The following is a 22,349-nucleotide window of genomic DNA, read 5'->3' on the forward strand; positions in this document are numbered from 1 at the left end:
AAAAACACAGAACCAGCTCCAGCCAAGCATAAGAGATCCACAGTCTTTGGCTTTCATCCCTACAGGGAACAAGGTGGCTATTATAATGCAAAGGCATTTCTGATAGGGACCTGACTGTAATTGATTTAGCGGATTACTGGGAAGACAAGTTCCCCAGGTCTGATACCTCTGTGTATTCAACAGACACCTCACTGACCCACAACAGGGAACTGAGGGCTGAAGCTCCCCCCAGACCACCTAGTCTCCTGCCTTAGGGGTCTAAGGAGGGTGACACCTTCCAATCTGTAGAGGTACTTGCAGTGGGGGCCTAAGGTACAGCTGCAGAGCCCACCCACAAAAGTGCTTTAGGAGTAGAGACACACCTACCTCACTGGCACTTGGGGGAAGCCTGTCAGCATCCTGCCCCCACTAGAGTGTGAACCCCTGCTACCAGAATCTGGTGCACAAAACTATCACCACTACTTCTCTAGGTGGATGGGTGACAGCCTACACCACATAATTGGTGACTCAAAACCAGATTCTACTCAAGAATAGTGAATGGACTCTTAGGCTTATATATCTGGTAACAGCCCGAACCAGCTGGTAATAGGACATAAGTGACTCAAGAGCTACAACAATCAAGACAGTGCAATCTAGTAGCCCATCTACGTATACTGAAAGAAAACAAAACAAGAAAAGACTCAGTGAGCAAATATGGAATAAATTACTACAATATCTTAGTGATGGCTTGGAGACAGCAGTCGATATCAAGCCACATAAAGAAGTAGACCATGATTGCTTCTACAACTTCCCAAACAAAAGAATCAAAATCTGTCCCAAATGAAGATCCAATCCTGGAAGTGCTGGAGCCAGAATATAAAAAACTAATTTACAGAATGCTTCAACACATCAGGGATGACCTCAGAAATGAAATAAGGCAAACTGCAGAAAAAGCCAAGGAACACACTGATAAAGCAGTTGAAGAACTCAAAAAGATTATTCAAGAACATAGTGGAAAAATTAATAAGTTGCAAGAATCCACAGAGAGACAGCATTCAGAAATCCAAAAGATTAACAGTAAAATTACAGAATTAGACAACACAATAGGAGGTGAGAGGAGCAGACTCGAGCAATTGGAATGCAGGGTGGGAAATCTGGAGGACCAGGGAATCGACACCAATATAGCTGAAAAAAAATTAGATAAAAGAATTTAAAAAAATGAAGAAACCCTAAGAATCATGTGGGACTCTATCAAGAAGAATAACTTGCGTGTGATTGGAGTCCCAGAGCAGGGAGGAATAACAGAAAACACAGAGAGAAGAGTTGAAGATCTGTTGGCAGAAAACTTCCCTGACATGATAAAAGATGAAAGGATATCTATCCAAGATGCTCATCGAACCCCATTTAAGATTGATCCAAAAAGAAAATCACCAAGACGTATCATCATCAAACTTGCCAAAACCAAAGATAAATAGAAAATTTTAAAACCAGCCAGGGATAAAAGAAAGGTTTCCTTCAAGGGAGAATCAATAAGTTCAGACTACTCAGCAGAAACCATGCAGTCAAGAAGGCAATGGGATGACATATATAGAGCACTGAAGGAGAAAAGTTGCCAGCCAAGGATCATATATCCAGCAAAACTCTCTCTAAAATGTGAAGGCAAAATTAAAACATTTACAGCTAAACACAAGCTGAGAGAATTTGCAAAAACCAAACCAAAGCTACAAGAAATACTGAAGGAAATTGTTGGGTCAGAAAATCAGTAACATCAGATACCAGCACAAGGTCACAGAACAGAACATCCTGATACCAACTCAAATAGGGAAATCACAAAAACAAGTTAAGATTAATTTTAAAAAGAAAAAAATGCTCAAAACAGGGAATCATTGAAGACAATATGTAAAAGATCACAATAATCAAAAAGAGGGACTAAATACAGGTGGCACAGAACTGCCATATGGAGAGGGATACAAGGCGATATAGGACAATACAAGTTAGGTTTTTATTTAGAAAAATACGGGTAAATATTAAGGTAACCACAAAGAGGTATAACAGCTCCATAACTCAAGATAAAAACCAAGAAAAACTTAACGACTCAGCAAACATAAAGTCAAATACTATGAAAATGAGGAACACACAATTTACAAAGAAAAACATCTCAGCACAAAAAAGTAAGTGGAAAAATGAAATTGTCAACAACACACATAAAAAGGCATCAAAATGACAGCACTAAACACCTACTTATCTATAATTACACTGAATGTAAATGGACTAAATGCACCAATAAAGAGACAGAGAATCTCAGACTGGATAAAGAAACACGATCCGTCTATATGCTGCCTACAAGAGACACACCTTAGACTTAGAGACACAAACTAAAACTCAAAGGATGGAAAAAAATATATCAAGCAAACAATAAGCAAAAAAGAGCAGGAGTAGCAATATTAATTTCTGACAAACTAGACTTTAAAGTTAAATCCACCACAAAGGGACTGGACAATGGGTTGGTGAGAGATGCTGATGAAGAGTGAGCTACTTGTATCAGGTGGACACTTGACACTGTGTTGGCATCTCCTGTCTGAAGGGGAGATAGGAGGGTAGAGAGGGTTAGAAACTGGCAAAATTGTCACGAAAGGATAGACTGGAAGGGCTGACTCATTAGGGGGAGAGTAAGTGGGAGTATGGGGTAAGGTGTATATAAGCTTATATGTGACAGACTGACTTGACTTGTAAACGTTCACTTAAAGATCAATAAAAATTATTAAAATATATATATATGTACACAAAAAAATTTGTACCCAGACGTTTATAGCTGCATTATTCATAATAGCCAAAAGGTAGAAACAATCCAAATGTCCATCAGCAGACAATGAATGGATGAACATGGTGTGGTATATAAATACAATGGAATACTATTCAACGATATAAGGAACGAAGTAGTGGTGTATGCTACAACATGAAGCAACCTTGAAAACATTATGCTAAGTTTAAGAAACCAGTCACAAAAGACCACATGATTTCTTTCGTATGAAATGTCCAGAACAGGCATATGTATAGAGACAGGAAGATTAGAGGTTGTTTAGGGCTGGGCTGGGGGAAGGAATGGGGTATGGGGTAATAGCTAAAGGACACGAGGTTTGCGATGATGAAAATGTTCTGAAATTGACTGTGGTGATGTTTGCACACATCTATGAATATACTAAAAACCACTATGACTGAATTGTACTCTTTAAATGAGCGAATTGTATGGTATATAAATTATTTCTCGATAAATTTGTTTTTTAAAAAGTGATGTCCAGATACATGCTACAAGGATAAACCTTGGAGGCATTATGACAAGGGAAAGAAACTAGGCACAAATGACCATATATTGTATGAATCCATTGATAGGAAACGGCCAGAATAGGCAAATTCATAGAGACAGAAAGTAGATTAGTGTTTGTCAGGGGCTGGGGGAAAGACAGAAATGGGAAGTGACTGCTTATGGATACAGGGTTTCTTTTAGGAGTGATGGAAATGTCCTGGAATCAGATAGTGGTGACAGTCGCACAATTTTATGAATACACGAAAAACCACTGAATTGGACACTAAAATGGTGAATTTTATGGTATGTGATTTTATGTCTCAATTATTGTTATTGTTGCTGTTGGGTGCCATCGAGTTGAATAAATATAGAAATGAAAAGTTCATGGAAATACAGGTATGCCCCTTCCTGAAATTATTGCCCTGAGATAATCTTTAAACCTTAAACCAAAAATATCCCCTGAAAGTCTTCTTAAAACCAAACAATATTTTAGCTTAACTAGTGAAAAAAAGGTCTGCCTTGAGCATTATGCTCCTTTAAGAATTATCTATATGGGATCAAATTGACAACAGCAACTCAAAAGATTAGATAGGAACCTTAGCTGGTGGTGAGTTTATGTTAATGGGGGAGAAACAATTCAGAAAAGGTGAGAATAGTTACACAACTCAAAAGGATGTAATCAATGTCACTAAATGGTACATGTAGAAACTGTTTAATTGCTGTATGTTCTGCTGTGTGTACTCTCAACAACAAAAAATTATATTAAAAAGTGCCAAAAAAAAGAAAGAAAGGTATGATAGAATTTCACCTTACAGCCCACTTGACTTCAGGGCCCCAACACCTTCAAGTCTGGACCCAGGGATGGGTCTCATGAAGCAGCAGAGCAACACACCAGCACTGTCTGACTAGCTTCAACCCATGACCCCTCTGGGGCATATGAAGCACTCATCCTCAAGGGACAGGACCTGACTGGGTGGTTGGTCACCATGCCCTAATAAAGAGCCCTATTATTGGGCACTGTTTCATACAAGGTAGCTCCAATGTGGGTTGTATTCTTGTACATTCAATCTTTACGTGGTTAGCTTTGAGATTTAAGTCAAAGGTCTATCTTTCTGGAGCGCTGCACTGTCCAGCCAGCGACGCAGGTTGGATACATGTGCCAATACTAGTGCTCAAGGAGACATTCAATAAATACTGAATGAATGCATAAATGAATTATACCAAAAACACTTCCAGGTGTTATATATAACTTGTATACTCTTTTTGCTCACAATGACAAAAACACAATGCAAAAATTGTAACCATATTAATAGCTCACATAACCATATAAGGGCAGAGGTGAGGCTGGGTTTCAGAAGCAAAGGAGCCTGACTCTCAGTGTCCATCCCTGACCTCCATCTATGGGTGATCTTGTCCTCAGACTGGTGTTATTCACAGTGAGATAGTGGTTCACAGTACTCTCCTAGACCTCATATCATGCACATCTGCTCCAGAGGGACACTGACAGCACACCACTTCCCAAAGTGGCCAAATATTGTCCACCACAGTGCTTTTCAAGTTTTGTTTCAAATTATACATAACTCATAAAAATTCCAATCTAGTCTAAAATATATTTAGAAAATGAGTTGATAATAAAGTCCTGGAAGTCAACATGGGGTTTTCATTTGCACCTTTACTCTGCTTGGAGACAATTCAAGAAACAAGTTCATACTTTTCGGTGATGAAAATATTTCTAACACTAAGGCTCCCTAACATGAAGGTACCTCTGATGTCATTATTCTCCTCTTTAATTCTACTCTTAACATAACTGACTCAACTTCTCCCTTACCCAGGGATGTTAAAACCCAGTGGTGACCAAATATTTAGAGTCTTCACTATTAGATGATAAATTTTTCTCAAAAGAATGGTCTAAAAATTAGAGAATAGTCATATTCAAACAAAAGTGCTAACAGGGATGCCTTAAATAACAGCATAGCCACAGGAATCTATAAAAAGGCTTGTCTGCCTAAGCCCAGAACATACGTGCTGAAGTAAAGAACTAGAGAAAGATGAAAATAAAGATCTTACAATAGACAGTGCTATGACTTGTGTCCCCTCCCCCCAAAACTGTGTTGTAAATTCTAACCTCTATGCCTATGCCTGTGGTGGAAACCCTACTGGCAGAGTGGTTAAGTGCCATGGCTGCTAACCAAAGGGTCGGCAGTTCAAATCCACCAGGCACTCCGTGGAAACTATGGGGCAGTTCTACTCTGTCCTATAGTTGCTATGAGTCGGAATCAACTCAATGGCACTGGGTTTGGGTTTCGGGTTTTCGCCTGTGGTTATAACCCTATTTGGGAATGGGTTGCCTTTGTTATGTTAAATGAGGCAGGATTAGTATAGATTGTGTCTTGAGTCAATCTCTTTTGAGATACAAAAGAGATTAAACAAGCAATTGTGGAAGGAGGGTATGCCGAGCCACATGAAGATCGTTCAGGAGCAGAAGCTAAAGGACAAAGACAATCCTCCAGAGCTGAAAGAGAAAGCTTCCCCCTAGACCTGACACCCTGCTTTCGGACTTCTAGCCTCCTAAACTGAAAATAAGAGTTCTGCTGCTAGGGTAGTTCAAATCCATCAGGCTCTCCTTGGAAACCCTACAGGGAGGTTCTACTCTATCCCATAGGGTCGCTATGAGTCAGAATCAACTCTACGGCCATGGGTTTGGTTTTGTTTTGTTTTTGGTTTAAAGCCACCCATTACTGGTATTTCTGTTACAGCAGCACTAGATAACTCGGACAGACAGCACTGCAGATAACCTAACATCACACTTAACTAAAGTGTAAAGTATTAAAGCAACAAATACCTATTATGTAACGAATGGTCATTTAAAATCTCTGAGAACCTAACTATAAAATCTAAAATGATAAAGATCATGGAAGAAAAAACAGGGACAACGCTAGGGGCTCTAATACATGGCAGAAATGGAATAGAAACCATAACTAACAATACACAAACACCAGAAGAGAAACTAGATAACTGGGGGCTCCTAAAAATCAAACACTTAGCCTCATCAAAAGACTTCACCAAAAGAGTAAAAAGAGAACCTACAGAATGGGAAAAAAATCTTGGCCTCAGCCTTTCCAAGAAGGGTCTAATCTCTAAAATGTACAAGATATTGTAATACCTCAACAACAAAAAACAAATAATCCAATGAAAAAATGGGCAAAGGAACCCAGAAAGTATGGCTCCCAGACATACTTTTAGCTCAGTAACGAAGTGACTCCTGAGGTTAACGCTTGAGCCAGAGATCAGACAGGCCCATAAAACAAAACGAGATTAAAGGGACACACCAGCCCAAGGACAAGGACTAGAAAGCAGGAGGGGACAGGAAAGCTGGTAACAGGAACCCAAGGTCAAGAAGGGGAAAGTGTTGACCTGTTGTGGGGCTGATAACCAATGTCACAAAAAAATACGTGTACTGTTCAATGAAAAGCTACATTGTTCTGTAAACCTTTACCTAAAGTACAATAAAATAAAAAAAAAAGCGACAAAGAATATGAAGACATTTCACCAAAGAAGACATTGAGGCTGCTAACAGACACATGAGAAAATGCTCACAATCATTAGCCATTAGAGAAATGCACATCAAAACTACAATGAGATACCATCTCACCCCACCAAGGCTGGCACTAATCCAAAAAAACACAAAATTTCAAATGTTAAAGAGGCTGTGGAGAGATTGGAACTCGTATGTACTGCTGATAGGAATGTAAAATGGTACAGCCACTTTGGAAAACAATAATAGCACCTCCTTAAAAAGCTAGAAATAGAAATACCATATGATCCAGCAATCCCACTACTAAGAATATACCCGAGAGAAATAAGAGCCATCACAGGAACAGACATATGCACACCCATGTTCACTGCAGCATTGTTCCCAATAGCAAAAAGATGGAAACAATCTGAATGCCCATCGACAGATGAATGGATAAACAAATTATGGTACATACACACAATGGAATACTATATAATGATAATGATGATGAATTTCACTAACATCTCACAACATGGATAAATACGGAGGGCATTATGCTGAGTGAAATAAATCAGTCACAAAAGGACAAATATTGTATAAAGCTATTATAAGAACTCAAGAAAAGGTTTAAACACAGAAAAAAAGCATTCTTTGATGGTTATTGAGAGTGGGGAGTGAATTACCAACTAGGTAGCAGACAAGGGTCAATTTTGGTGAAGGGAAAGCCAACACAAGACACAGAGGAAGTGAGCACAACTGGACCTATGCAAAAGCAAAGAAGTCTCCTAGGCACGTCCAAACACTTTGAGGGACAGAGTAGCTGGGGCTGGAGCCTGGGGACCACAGTTTTGGGGGACATCTAGATCAACTGGCATAACATAGCTTATAAAGAAAACGTTCTACATCCCACTTTGGTAAGTAGCATCTGGGGTCTTAAAGGCTTGCAAGCAGCTACCAAAGATACATCTGTTGGTCCCATCCCACTTGGAGCAAAGGAGAATGAAGAAAACCAAAGACACAAGGAAAATACTAGCCTAAAGGACCAAATGAATCAGAGACTCCACTAGCCTGAGACCAGAAGAACTAGATGGCACCAGACTACCACTAATGACTGCCCCGACAGGGAATACAACAGAAAGTCCTGGACAGAGCAGGATAAAAATACAGAATTCAAATTCACATAAAAAGACCAGGCTTAATAGCCTGACAGAGACTGGAAGAACCCCCAAAATTATGGCCCCCAGATGCTGTTAACCCAAAACTGACACGATTCCTGAAGCCCACTCTTCAGACAAAGATTAGACAGGACTCTCAAACAAAAAATAATACGTGTGAGGAACATGCTCCTTAGTTCAATCAGATACACGAGACCAAATGGGCAGCTACTGTCCAAAAGCAGGAAGGGACAGAAACTGGTCAAATGGACACAGGGAACCTGGGGTAGAAAGGGGGAGTGTGCTGTCACATTGTGGAGACTGTAACCAATGCCACAAAACAGTATGTGTATAAATTTTTGAATGAGAAATTAACTTGAGCTGTAAACTCTCACCGAAAGCACAATAAAATAAAATCTTTGAGAAATAGACATTAAGTTAAAAAAAAAAAAAAAAAAAACTCTCAACAGTTCTAGCACAGGCAAGACCTATGGCTCCCCGTTTCCCTCTCGCCCACTGCAATCCGGTATTTCTGTTACCTCATCTAATGGAGGCTGTCTCTCATGACCCTGTCCCTTCCTTCATACCCCGCTGACACCCACACAAGTGAAGATAGCAGTGGCAAGGTAGCCTGCTCCATGACTATAGGACAACATCAGGGTAGACATTTCTCTCCAGGAATGTAATGCCTGCATATAAAGATTTCCCTTTATAAATACAGTTTGGGGAAGAGATAAATGAGTTTGAACTGAAATTTTTAGTGAGAAGGTTTAAGATTTGACCTTGGGAGGACATCTGGGGGGTATAAAATCTAGCCATGTTTTTCCCTGAAAGAAACCTCATTTGTCCTGCAGAAGGAGATGGCCATGTGCGGGGACCACTCCCAGGCTTGGGAAAGAGTAAAACGTATCGACAGGGAGTGGAGGTTTGGAATCTGTGAGGTAAGGTTCAGAAATGCCACCCAGGCCGGTGAAATAGCTTTGCAAATAAATACAAAAAGAGCAAAGCAACGTGGGCAGGCACCTTTGGGTCCATGTGACACCAAGGTTGGATGAAGGGTGTGGAGCTAGAGGCACACTGACCACCACTGTCTGGACAAAGACCTGCCCTAATGTCAAGTGTTCACTTTCAATAAGTTGTGACTTGTTTCTTTACCGAGGACAGTTTTCTTGTTACTGACTATGGGTGTCTTAGTACCACCTGTTAGTCCTCATTTGGAGGTAGAATATCAGCTTTGCTTTTGTATACTATTTAGGCTGCCAAAATTTCCAGATACAGTAGCTACTTGTAATTGAACAAGGACAAAATAAGTCTATATGTAGCAGCAGATGTAGCATACATTTGACACCACCCTTACATGGCATTTGGTCAGTTATTCACTTGAGAAAGGATTCCCTGGAACCTGAGGTGAGGAAACAGAGAGCTGGTTTTTATTATTGATTTCATAAGTAAACATGCAGAAAAAACATGTGGGCTACATGTAAAAATGAGAATGATTTTTTTTTTTTTAGGTGAGAAAATCCAACTAAGGATTTAAACATCACGGTGCTTTCTTCATATCCAGTCATGTTTTTTATCATGTACTCACTCCATGATTTCCCAAAACTCATACAATTAAAAAACGATGCTTCTGACTTTGTCATTTATTTTCTGTATCATCAATGCCTTCCATTAAATTTCTCTTCAGAAAATACTTGTGTATCTTTATTTTCAGTATGAACTATGGTTAGATTTTCATCTACTCTTTAGCAAACTTCCATAAGATATGACTAATTTTAGCATAAAAGATATTCTATCCCCATGCATTGCCACCTTTTTATCACAAAAACACCATCTTGGGTGGGAACTGACCTCTAATGTTCCAATCAATTCTACAATACATTGCATTCTCCCCTTTTCACAATGTTTCTGTTTTATACACAAAATACATATACTTTTTTAAAACTTTGACAGTTGGAATCTTTTTGTGAAAATAACCAAAAGTGAAGCAAGCTGGAACTAGAAAACTATACCGATATTTATCAGAAAGTAAAATCAGTACTGTAAAGCCTTTTGTATCCTTTCCAGCAACAAATGATACTGTAATTCTACACTTACATATGCCTGGAATGCATAAATTATAAAAGGAAATCCTGGGGAGGGAAAGTTCATTCCTTAAATATCCCCCATAGTCTATTATATGAGACTTTGTTGTTAGTACTCATACCCTTTAAAATGTACATAGAATACAGCCATGAGCTCGTTAAAAGCCCTAACATTGTTTGACCAAAGTCTGTAATTCACTGCTTTAAGTATTTCTATGATGTGCCCACCAGAACCACCCAAACCCATACACCAAAAAAAAAAACCAGTGCTGTCCCATACACACCAAGCCTATCAAGGAAAAAAGCATTAATACCAAACTGGGTCGTCTGAATTCCAAAACAATATTAATTTCATATATATTTATCAACACTTTGTTCACCTCTGCTTGTTTTTATAAAAATATTGAGCGGGAAATAACACTGAAATAAATGTATTCATATTATGTAATCCAGGCTCGTCTTCCTTATGAATTATCTAATAAAACGTGTCAAACTAATTCACTCTGTAAACAATCATTCAAATTTGAAGTGTCGTAAATTCTTTTACAAGGACAATTTTACATCACAAAGTTTGTCTATTTTTACACTCAAAGGACTTAAATACCACTGACTGTCCTTTCTAATGTTTATGTTCCAAAATACTGTCATGTTGCACATAATAAGCCCATAACAACAAATGTCATTACTTTAAAATAATAGAAAAAACATTTTAAAAAATTATCCATTCTGAAAATGAATTACTAAGCAATTAAAATCATTAAAGCATAACACTGACCTAACAGGACAAGAATTTTATTTTTGTAGTCATTTATTAATATATGATCATCTTCACGGTCTCACCTGCTAGCCTTTGAAACAGACATCTAAGGCAATCTTACAATTCATTTAAAAGTTATCACACACTCCTAGCAACTTTAACCACTTCAAAAACAGGAAAAATTGCTTCAAAACTGCTCTAAGTATGTTACTGTAATTAAGAGTGGTTCTATATTAATTGCTTCCTATAATCAACCATTGAGTCTTAGATTGCCATATACATTTGATTGTGACATGCGAAATGGATCCTGCTTTGAAAATTGGTTAACTGGCATGCAAATTTCTACAGAGATCCATAATCCCCAAAACAAGAGGGGAAATAAACATTACAGGGCCAACTCAGACAACATACATGGGGGGGAAGAAGACTTTCACAATGGTGGACAAAGGGAAAGGGAAGAGGATGGAGATCAAGGTACCCAAATTCTTGGCCACCAAGAGAAATAATTAAACAACACTCAAATGGTTACGTGCTTCCAAGAATGACAAGACATGTTTCAAAGTGGAAAAAGTTAGTTGGAAGACTGATTCCAACCATCAGTTACCACCAGACTTTTATACAGAGTCAAGGTAATTCAACCTCATCTTCAACCATTTAAAAATTTTTAAGAATATATTTCAAGATAATAGTTCATTTCATATCTATTTTAATAAATTATACATGCATTACTAACTTGTATGTGTATGTCCTCTATGTGTCATTTTAAACATCTTTGATAACCTAAAATAGAATAAAACCAAAAAAAAAAAAAAAAAACAGAATAGCCATGTTGAAATTAGTAAGTTTAGACAAATTGTCCCTGACCGTAATATACTATTGACCAAGAAAAGGTAGCTTAAAGCTTTAACTTTAAAGAGCTTGACAAAAACGTGTCAGGCGTATGTTTGAGAAATTTGTCCTTATGTTGTAAAAGTAGCTAAAATATTTTTATACCTAAGATTGACTTTCCCTTTACTTTATAAGCAAAAAGTAGGAACACCTAATTTGATATTTTGACTATCATGGAAACCATGATAGGGTGAAGCGTGAGACAAATGGCTAAGCTTGCCAAAACTAAGAGACTTTACCTGAATACCTTTCTATTTTCTTCAGCGGATCCATTAGAAAACAATGGTTTTAACAAAGCAGTACACCCAGCCAGTCCTTTGAAGTGAAAAACAGTGATATAAAGCCTCAAGTCACTTTGGTTAAAGCAGAACATAAACAAACTTTCAACTTCAGAATTACATATTTGCTAGAGCGGATGCTGGGTGGAATGGATAAAATTAATCCTATTTAGTGTTAAAAAGCATTAATTGGGGGAGAAATGTCTCAAATTAGTCTAATCTATTAACCTGAAGCTTCACAGGAAAATAAGGAGAAAAAAATTCTAAGAAAAAAAGGAATGTATATTTGGATAATTTGCAATCCATAATTCTATAAAACTGCTAGGACTGAAAGATCTTTTTATTAATATTTCTGGTGATATCAAAATATAATTCCTGGGATTCCTTCTTCTTCAAAAAAGAAATTAAGCTAATTAGGTAATTTATTCTTTGAAATACTCTGCAAAATTCCAATTCACAAGAAGTATACAAAACGGGATAAATAATAAAAGGTATGTATAGATGAAAAGTTATATAATTCTGATTTTTGTTACCTGTGAAAGGTACTGTAGATATATATATATATATCAATATAATAGAAATGGCACAGTCTCTGAAACACTTTCCACATTTTATTTACATTTTAAGACTAACTTTCATCCCCAAATAACATATCCATACACCTGTTTCTTTTTTGTTGGTTTCACTAAAACTTAAATGCATGGTTTGTTAAACAAAGACTGTAAACACATATTTACCATGTCTGTTACATATAACACACAGAAACAGCTTGTAACAGAAATTCATCGACTCCCCCCACTTTTTTATTATAAATACAGGTATCAAAACAATCCTGAACATATTTTTTGATACTACTAGTAGTCAGAACCCACACTGCTTCAGAAATTAACACAATTGTGACAATATTCATTGTACCTGCTACTTTAAACAATTTAAACTGCAGCTCTTTCGCTAAGCAAGATGGATAAAGCATCCCCTTGATGGCTTCCTCCTGGAGACTGGGTTTCAGAAACACACCTCCTTCCACAGCAATCTGACACTTCTCCAGCAAGCCGTCATCTTGTCAACCTGAATTCTATTTTGAGTATTCCAGGTTTATGCTTAAATGACAGTGCCTTGATAAGGCAGAAGTGCTGCATTTTTCCAACTGTGACCTGAAAACATAATAGGTGTACATGTATTAAGTGTATTCTTACAAATGTCTGGGTCATGTTACCAGCTGGAATTCTCTGACTTAATGTGTGGGTATTTTGCATTGTGATACTTAATCAAGACATTAACACGAGTAGAAGGTTGTTGATTTAAGACAAGTTTGAGATCCACTAAAATTAATTGTTGTATGTTTGTCCTTCTGGTGGCTGTGGAAGCTTCATATTTTCTTTGGACATCATTAGACGTCTTAGCTCTTGAAGTACAACTTTAATGCTATATGAATTTTGCCATTTTGCTAACACTGGTATGCTCCGTGCATCCACCTGGAAGGGGGGAAAAAAGGAATAAAATTAACTACCAAGTATAAAGTACTATGGAACCAATTCTTTAAGCATACTTTAATAAGAGTGCTTTTAAAAACTCACAGCCTGGTGAACTCATAAAAATTGAAAGCTTTTCTCCATCAAAAGACCTTACCAAAAAAGTGAAAAACAAGCTACCAACTGGGGGAATGTCTTCAGAACCCATATATTCAATAAGAATAAAATAACTAAAATATATATAAAACTTTGACAAGAACAAAAAGACAACCCAATCATAAAATGAGCAAAGGACTTGAAAAGACATTTCACCAAAGAGGACATTCAAATGGCCACCAAACACACGAAAAGATGTTCAATGTCTTTAGCCATCAGAGATGCAAATCAAAACCAAAATGAGACACCACTTCACTCCCACTAGAATGGCTAAGATGAAAAACAAACAGAAAATAACAAATCTTAGGGAGGATGTAGAGAAGATGGAACATTTACCCATTGCTGGAGGGAATGCAAAATGGTACAGTCCTTGCGGAAAACAATGTGGTAGTTCCTCAAAAAATTAAAAATAGAACTATCAAATGACCCAGCAATTCCACCCCTAGGTATATACCCAAAATACTTGACAGCAGAGACTCAAACAGATACTTCTACATCAATGCTCATCGCAGCACTATTCACAATAGCCAAAAAGTAGAAACAACCTAAATACCCATCAATAGATAAATGGATAAACAAAATGTGGTACCTACATACAATGGAATACTACTCAGCAAGTAGGAGGAATGAAGTCTTGATACATGCTCCAAATACGGATGGAGCTTGAAGACATCATGCTGAGTGAAAGAAGTCAATCACAGAAAGACAAATATTGTATGACTTCACTTACATAAAAAGACAAGAAAGGGCAAATGTACAGAGACTGAAGTTTATTACTGGTTATCAGGGAGAGGAAAAGGGGAGGTTATGGCTAATAGAGTACTGAGTTTCCGTTTACGGTGATGGAAAATTCACACTGATTAAAGGTAGGGCCGCACAGCCAATTACTGTAAGTGTTATCAATAAGTTGTGCACCTGTAAAAAAGATGAACCGGCAAAAGTTGTGCAATAAACATATTTACAACAACAAAAACAGTAGCCACTGAGGCTGCTTATGTACCACCAAACACCTGATGGAATTTGGTTCTGTGGTTTGGAGGTTTAGGGTCATGGTTTCATGGGACATGCCAGTTAGTTGGCCTAATAATGTTTTCAGTGCTTCTGTTCTACCTCCTAATTCGTTGTATAGTGCCTGGGGTCTTAAAAGCTTGCAAGTTGCCATCCAAGGCATAGCAATTGTTCTCTATTCACCTGTAGCAACAGAGGAAGAAGGGAGAATCAAGAATAGATGGAGGAACTGGAATGTGTGGCTAATTACCTCCATGAACAACTACCTCCTCTGCCATGAGACTAGAACTGGATGATGCCCTGCTACCATTACTGAACAATTAAAGGCTTTATAGCACTATCCTGATCAAAAGGGGGCAAATGTGAACAGAATTTCACGTACTCATGGAATACAGATTTTCTGGAGCCAGAGGCTGGATGAACCCCTGAAATTGTCCTGAGATACTCTTTAAACCTTAAACCAAAAATATCCCCTGAAAGTCTTCTTAAAAACCAAACAACAATTTAGCTTAACTAACAAAAAAAAGTCTGCCTTGAGTATTATGCTCTTTTAACAACTATCTATATGGGATCGAACTGACAACAGCAACTTAAAAGATTAGACAGGAACCTTAGGTGAAGTGAATTTATGTTAATGGGAGAGAAATAACTCAGAAAAGGAGAGTAAGAATGGTTGCACAATTCAAAGAATGTAATCAATGTCATTGGATGGTATGTGTAGAAACTATTGAATTGGTGTGTGTTTTGCTGTGTATATTCTCAACAACCACAATAAAATTTTTAAAAATACACAGCCTGGCTCTATTTTTAAAAAAGGTACGTTACAAAACTACAGGTTCACAGTTAGTATAATATTTAGGGAAAATATTTCTTCTTTAATAGGTGTTTACTGAAAATTTGATTTTTTTTTTCTTTTTGTATTTTTTTATATTTTACAACAAATATGTAGTAAACTTTGGTCAAAAAAAATAAACATTATGTTAAATTCTGTTTTGTAACCATATTTACCAATTCATTCCTGAAGATACAAGGTCAGGTTTTCCTCCATTTCCAACGCCACTGCCCAAAATCTAGGCAATTATCTCACAATCAGATTTAGGGAAGAGCTTCGAACCTAGCTCTCTTGCTTTCAGATTTCTCTTTCCAATGTATTCTCTTTTTCTTTTAAATAATATTTTACTGTGTTTTCAGTGAAAGTTTACACAGAAATTAGGTTCCATTTAGCAATTTCTACACAATTTCATCAGTGACATTGGTTACATTTTACACAGTGTGTCAGCTTTCTCATTATTTCCATTATGGTTGTTCCATTTCCCGTAATCTAGTTTCCCTGTCCCCTTGCCTTGTTGTCTTTGCTTTAGAGTTAAGTGTTGACCATTTGGTCTCATATAGCTGATTTTTTAAAGGAGCTCAGTACTCATAGATGATACTGTTTATTTTATGAGCCATCCTTAATTTAGCTAAAAGATGACCTCATGGAATAGTTTGGGTTCAAGGATATCTCATGGCGATAGGTTGCCCACGTATTCTCTGCACTATATTAATCTTCCACTGTGGTCATGCTATTGTTGTCAACTGACATCGAGTAGGCTCTGATTTATGGTGAAACTTATGTATAAAAGAGCAAAATGTTGCTCAGTCCTGAGCCATCTTTATGATTGCTGGTATGTTCAAGTTTATTATTGTAGTTACTGTGTCAACCCATCTCACTGAGGGTTTCCCTCGTATTCACTGGTCTTCTACTTTATCTAAAAAAGATGTCCTTTTCTAATGATTGGTCTTTCCTAACGATGTGGTCATGCTATACCCCAGTTTAAAAGCCCAATGTGGCTCACTGCTGGTGAAATACAAACTCATCACCCCAGAGTTCAGGGCCCTATATCAACGGCTTCACCCCTCTTTATCCGAATGTATTAATTCTACTACTCACCAATGCAATCTTCTGTTTTGGTCTCTCCTTCCAATCTAATACCCTCCACTGCCTCTCCTGTTCCCTACACTCAGCTCCAGCTCACATACAGACATCACGCTGACTACACCTTTGTTCCTACCAGTTAAAACCGTGTATAAAATCCAGGGCCTATATGAAGTCTTACTAATTCTGCCGTCTTTCCTTCCAACTCCAGTACATACAAATCATTCCTTTATCTTGATTTCTAAAATGTTACATTAAAACATTTGCTTATAAACTGCTTTTCACTGTTCTAATAGTGGTTTCATTAAAAAAAAAAAAAAAAACTCCAACTGTCCATTTAATGTTACAATAAATACTTAAAAGTTATGCTGGTAAATGGTAGAGAGGAGAGGGGGAAAAAAACTTACAAGTGCAAAGCAGTGTGAAAGAGTGGAAAGAACATGGTTAGTCACTTACTAGCTTTATGATCTGGCCAATTAATTTAACTTCTGAAGAAGCACAGAATAGGAAACTACTATTTAGTACCTAGAATATAGTTGGCAGGAGCCCTGGTGGCACACAGAACAGTAAGCACTCGGATGCTAACCGAAAGGTTGGTGGTTCAACCCACCCTGCAGTTCTGTGGGAGAAAAGACCTGGAGATCTGCTTCCGTAAAGACCACAGCCCAGACAACCCCATGGGGCAGTTCTATTCTGTTACATGGGGTCACTATGAGTTGAAATCAACTTGACGGCACCTAACAACAACAATATAGCTGGGTGCCACAGTATGACCTGCTTGATGAGTGAAGACAGAGGAAGCCAGTGGTATAACATGAATTTAAGTCAAAACCATCTATGCATAAACACAAGAGAAGCGTTTTCCTGCTCACCCTCCCCAAAAGTTTCAGTTAAACATTTTAAAGTCCAGAGTTAGGAAGCCTATACCTAATCAATTTGTCTAAAGGTATACTTTAATACATTTTTAATAACTCAGTGATTTTTACTGTAATATTTTCTCAAGTATACAATTCATCAATTACTAGATCTCCAACATAAATGAGACTTTTAGAAAATTTTAACTCAAGAAAAAAATACGTTGTTCAACAAGTCCTCTTTTACTTTTCTTTCCCCATTTCCACTTATCTTAACTGTTCTTCCTTCCCCAGGATTAACAATCCTCTATTGTTTTCCTTCCTGAATTTTCATACCAGTGAGAAGTAAAGCTTTGACAGAGACAAAACAGATACAATATGCTCACCTCTATATATTTTGACAGAGACAAAACAGATACAATATGCTCACCTCTACATATATATTTTTTTAAATATATTTCTATACGTGTAAAAGTAATAGAATAGCTTCTTACTAAGAAAACAAACATAGAGGATGAGAATCAAAACAGAGCCTTCTTGGATGCTTTGGAATTCCTGAGTAAACCCTAGTAAAGAAAGCCATTCTCTATAAGTCGGGCAGTATTTTTAAAAACGCAAGTCTGATTACACACTTTCTTGCTCAATGTTTTTCTAAGGTAAAATACCCTGTCCAATAGAAATATAATGCAAGCCACATGTGCAATTTTTAACTTTCTAGTTGCCACAGTAAACAAACTTTAAAACACAGATAAAATTAATTTTAATAATGTATTTATTTAACCCAATATATGCAAAATGTTATCATTTCAATATAGAATCAATATTTTAAAAATTATTAGGTCAGAGGAAATCGTGTAATAGGGGCCTCCGGAAACACTATCCTCCATAAAAGCAACATGAAAAAATGGCAAATTTTCAAAACCAATCTTTTCAGAACTCTGGAAATTAAAAATTACAGCAATCTAGGGAGCATTTACTCAAGAAAAACAACTGCGCGTCTCGGCAAGACCTTTGTGACGTTTTTACTTGCCCTATTCCCATCCCCCAAGTCCCCAGCTCTCTGAAAGCCTTGCAAGCTAAGAGCCCTGTAATCATAGAGAAAGTCAGCAGCCTGGCGGCGACCAGAGGGTGCCAAATGGGGGTGGAAGTCCTTCAAAGCTCCATTCCATGAGAGCTGTCATTATTTGGTGGCTCCCTAGAAAACCCCACTCACAGGACTCTTCTTTACTTAACCTCAGAGCTCACCAATGGGAACAGCATTTTCCTCAGAGGTGTCTGTCAAAAATAATTACTGTCAATTGCTTAACATCTCAATCTTAACATCTCAGTGGGCAAACAGGAAGCTGACTAAAAAACTTCAAAGGAAAAGCTGGAGAATAAGTCCCTGTTGTATGCTGTCAAGGGAACTTCCTCAACATGATAACAGGCATCTATAGAAAACCCACAACTGCCATCACATTTAATGGTGAAAGACTGAAAGCTTTCCCCTAAGATCAGCAACAAGATAAGGTGTCCACTCTCACCGCTTCTATTTAACATTGTGTTCGAGGTTCTATACAAGGCAATTAAGCAAAAAAAGAAATAAAAAGCAACCAAATGGATAAGAAAGAAGGATAACACACAATACAGGGGAAGTCAGCAAAAAAAAAAAAAAGTAAACCTATCTGTATTTGCAGATACCATGATCTTACATATAGAAAACCTTAAGAAATCCACTAAAGAAACTATTAAAAGTAATAAATAAGTTCAGCAAGACTGCAGGATACAAAATCAATACATAAAAATCAATTGTATTTCTATACCCTAGCAATAAAAATTCTGAGAAAGAAATTAAGAAAATAATGTCATTTATAACAGCATCAAAAAAGAATAAAACACATAGGTATAAATTTAGCAAAAGATGTGTAAGACTTGTACACTAAGAACTACAAAACATTGTCGAAAGAAATTAAACACCTAAATATGGAAAGACATCCCATGTTCACGGACTGGAAGACTTAATATTATTAAGATGGTAATACTCCCCAAAGCAATATACCCATTTAACACATTCTCTATTAAAATGTCAACCACTTTTTATTGCAGAAATGGACAAGCTGATCCTAAAATTCATGTGGAAATGAAAAGGACTCAGAATAGCTAAAACAATCTAGAAAAATAACAAAACTAGAGGACACACATTTCCCAATTTCAAAACTTACTACAAAGCTACAGTCATCAAAGTAGTGTGGTAGTGGTATAAGTATAGACATATAGACCGATAGAATAGAATTTAGAGTCCATAAATAAACCCATACATCTAGGGCCAACTGATTTTCAAGTAGGTTGCCAAGTCCATTCAATGGGGAAAGAATAGTTTCTTTAACATATGGTGCTGGGACAACTTGATATCCACATGCAATAGAATAAAGTTAGACCCCTTCTCACACCATAAACAAAATCAACTCAAAATAAAATCACAGAACTAAATATAAGAGCTAAACCACAAAACTCTTAGAAGAAAACATAGAAATAAATCATTAAGACATTGGATTAGGCAATGGTTTCTTAGATATGACACTCAAAGCACATACAACAAAAGAAAAATAGATAAACTAGCTACACCACAATTAAAAATTTTTGCACTGCAAATGTTATCATCAAGAAAGTGAAAAGACAAGCCACAGAACTGGAAAAAATATCTGCACATCATATTATCTGATAAGGGGCTCTTGTCCTGTACATAAAGAACACTTAAAATTCAACAATTTAAGGCCAAATAAAATGTGGACAAAGAAATCTATCTGGCGTTATCTTGAACAGTTAGAAATAGAACTACCATACAACCCAGAAATCCCACTCCTAGGAATATACCCTAGAGATACAAGAGCCTTCATACAAACAGATATATGCACACTCATGTTTATTGCGGCTCTGTTTACAATAGCAAAAAGTTGGAAGCAACCAAGGTGTCCATCAACGGATGAATGGGTAAATAAATTGTGGTATATTCACACAATGGAATACTACGCATCGATAAAGAACAGTGACGAATCTCTGAAACATTTCATAACATGGAGGAACCTGGAAGGCATTATGCTGAGTGAAATTAGTCAGAGGCAAAAGGACAAATATTGTATAAGACCACTATTATAAGATCTTGAGAAATAGTAAACCTGAGAAGAACACATACTTTTGTAGTTACGAGGTGGGGAGGGAGGGAGGGTGGGAGAGGGTTTTTTATTGATTAATCAGTAGATAAGAACTGCTTTAGGTGAAGGGAAAGACAACACTCAATACATGGAAGGTCAGCTCAATTGGACTGGACCAAAAGCAAAGAAGTTTCCGGGATAAAATGAATGCTTCAAAGGTCAGCGGAGCAAGCGTGGGGGTCTGGGGAACATGGTTTGAGGGGACTTCTAAGTCAATTGGCAAAATAATTCTATTATGAAATCATTCTGCATCCCACTTTGAAATGTGGCGTTTGGGGTCTTAAATGCTAACAAGCGGCCATCTAAGATGCAACAATTGGTCTCAACCCACCTGGAGCAAAGGAAAATGAAGAACACCGAGGCCACACGACAACTAAGAGCCCAAGAGACAGAAAGGGCCACATGAACCAGAGACCTACATCATCCTGAGACCAGAAGAACTAGTTGGTGCCCAGCCACAATCGATGACTGCCCTGACAGGGAGCACAGCAGAGGACTCCTGAGGGAGCAGGAGATCAGTGGGATACAGACCCCAAATTCTCATAAAAAGACCAAACTTAATGGTCTGACTGAGACTGGAGGAATCCCGGTGGCCATGCTCCGCAGACCTTCTGTTGACACAGGACAGGAACCATCCCTGAAGACAACTCATTAGAAATGAAAGGGACTGGTCAGCGGGTGGGAGAGAGACGCTGATGAAGAGTGAGCTAATTATATCAGGTGGACACTTGAGATTGTGTTGGCAACTCTTGTCTGGAGGGGGGATGGGAGGATAGAGAGAGGGAAGGAGGCAAAATTGTCAAGAAAGGAGAGACTGAAAGGGCTGACTCAAGAAGGGGAGAGCAAGTGGGAGTAGGGAGTGACATGTATGTAAACTTATATGTGACAGACTGATTGGATTTGTAAACCTTCACTTGAAGCTTAATAAAAATTATTAAAAAAAAAAAAAATGTGGACAAAGAACAGGCTGTGGTTGGCTCACAGAGCCCTGCCTGCAGATGTTCATGAACTCTGTAACCCCTCCCCATTAGTGTGGCCTAGCCCTGAAGACTTGCTAAAAACAGAATGTTGAGATATCATTTGCAAGATTAGGTTCCCAAATACTCTGGCTTCCATCTTCCTCTTTCTTGCTTGCTTCCTTGCCAGCTGCCATGTTGTTAACTGTCCTGTGGAGAGGCCTACACAGCAAGACACTAAGGGCAGCCTCTGGGCAAAAGACTGCAAGGAATTGAGGCCCTCAGTCCAACAACCCACGAGAAACTGAATTCTGCCAAAAACCACATGCGTGAGCTTGGATTTGGAACCTTCCTCAGCAATCAGATTAGACTACAACACAAACTGACACCTTGAATACAGCCTTGTGAGAGACCCTGAGCTAAGCTGCACCCACATTTCTGACCCACAGAAACTGTCAGATAATAAACGCGTTTTTTTTAAACCATTTTCAAAGAAATGGGTGCATTGTACAAAAGGTGAGAAAGTTGTCCCCTGGACAAGGCTCCCAGGCCTATACAATACACAGACAGTTAAGGCACTGTTACCTACTTCGTGGTATTGAACCACAGTTTTAAAAAACTAAAAAATGGGCAAAGGATCTGAATAGACATTTCTCTAAAGAAAATGCACAAATGGCCAATAAGCACATGAAATGCTGCTCAACATCATCAGCCATCAGGAAAACGCAAAGTAAAATCACACGATGAGATACCGCTTCTCACCCACCAAGATGTCTATCATCGAAAAGACAAAAACAGTACTGACAAGGATGTGGAGAAATTGGAACCCTTATACAATG

At 37.8% G+C, this 22,349-nt stretch overlaps 1 protein-coding gene and 1 pseudogene across 3 annotated transcripts in view; one reads left to right on the forward strand and one right to left on the reverse strand.

Moving 5' to 3' along the window:
• Positions 1–12,556: 12,556 nt before the first annotated feature.
• The window catches only part of UBE2V2 (ubiquitin conjugating enzyme E2 V2), a 64,682-nt gene continuing 54,889 nt past the window's right edge, over positions 12,557–22,349 (reverse strand). For all 3 annotated transcript variants that reach the window (XM_064267696.1, XM_010588307.3, XM_064267695.1), the window contains one exon: positions 12,557–13,433. In XM_064267696.1, coding sequence (XP_064123766.1) covers positions 13,287–13,433 — 147 coding nt within the window. In that variant the 3' untranslated portion in view covers positions 12,557–13,286. The remainder of the gene's footprint in view (positions 13,434–22,349) is intronic.
• Positions 22,013–22,125, forward strand: LOC111750132 (U6atac minor spliceosomal RNA; annotated as a pseudogene).

This window comes from Loxodonta africana, chromosome 14 (genome assembly GCF_030014295.1).
Source record: "Loxodonta africana isolate mLoxAfr1 chromosome 14, mLoxAfr1.hap2, whole genome shotgun sequence".
In the NCBI taxonomy this organism is placed as follows: Eukaryota; Metazoa; Chordata; class Mammalia; order Proboscidea; family Elephantidae; genus Loxodonta; species Loxodonta africana.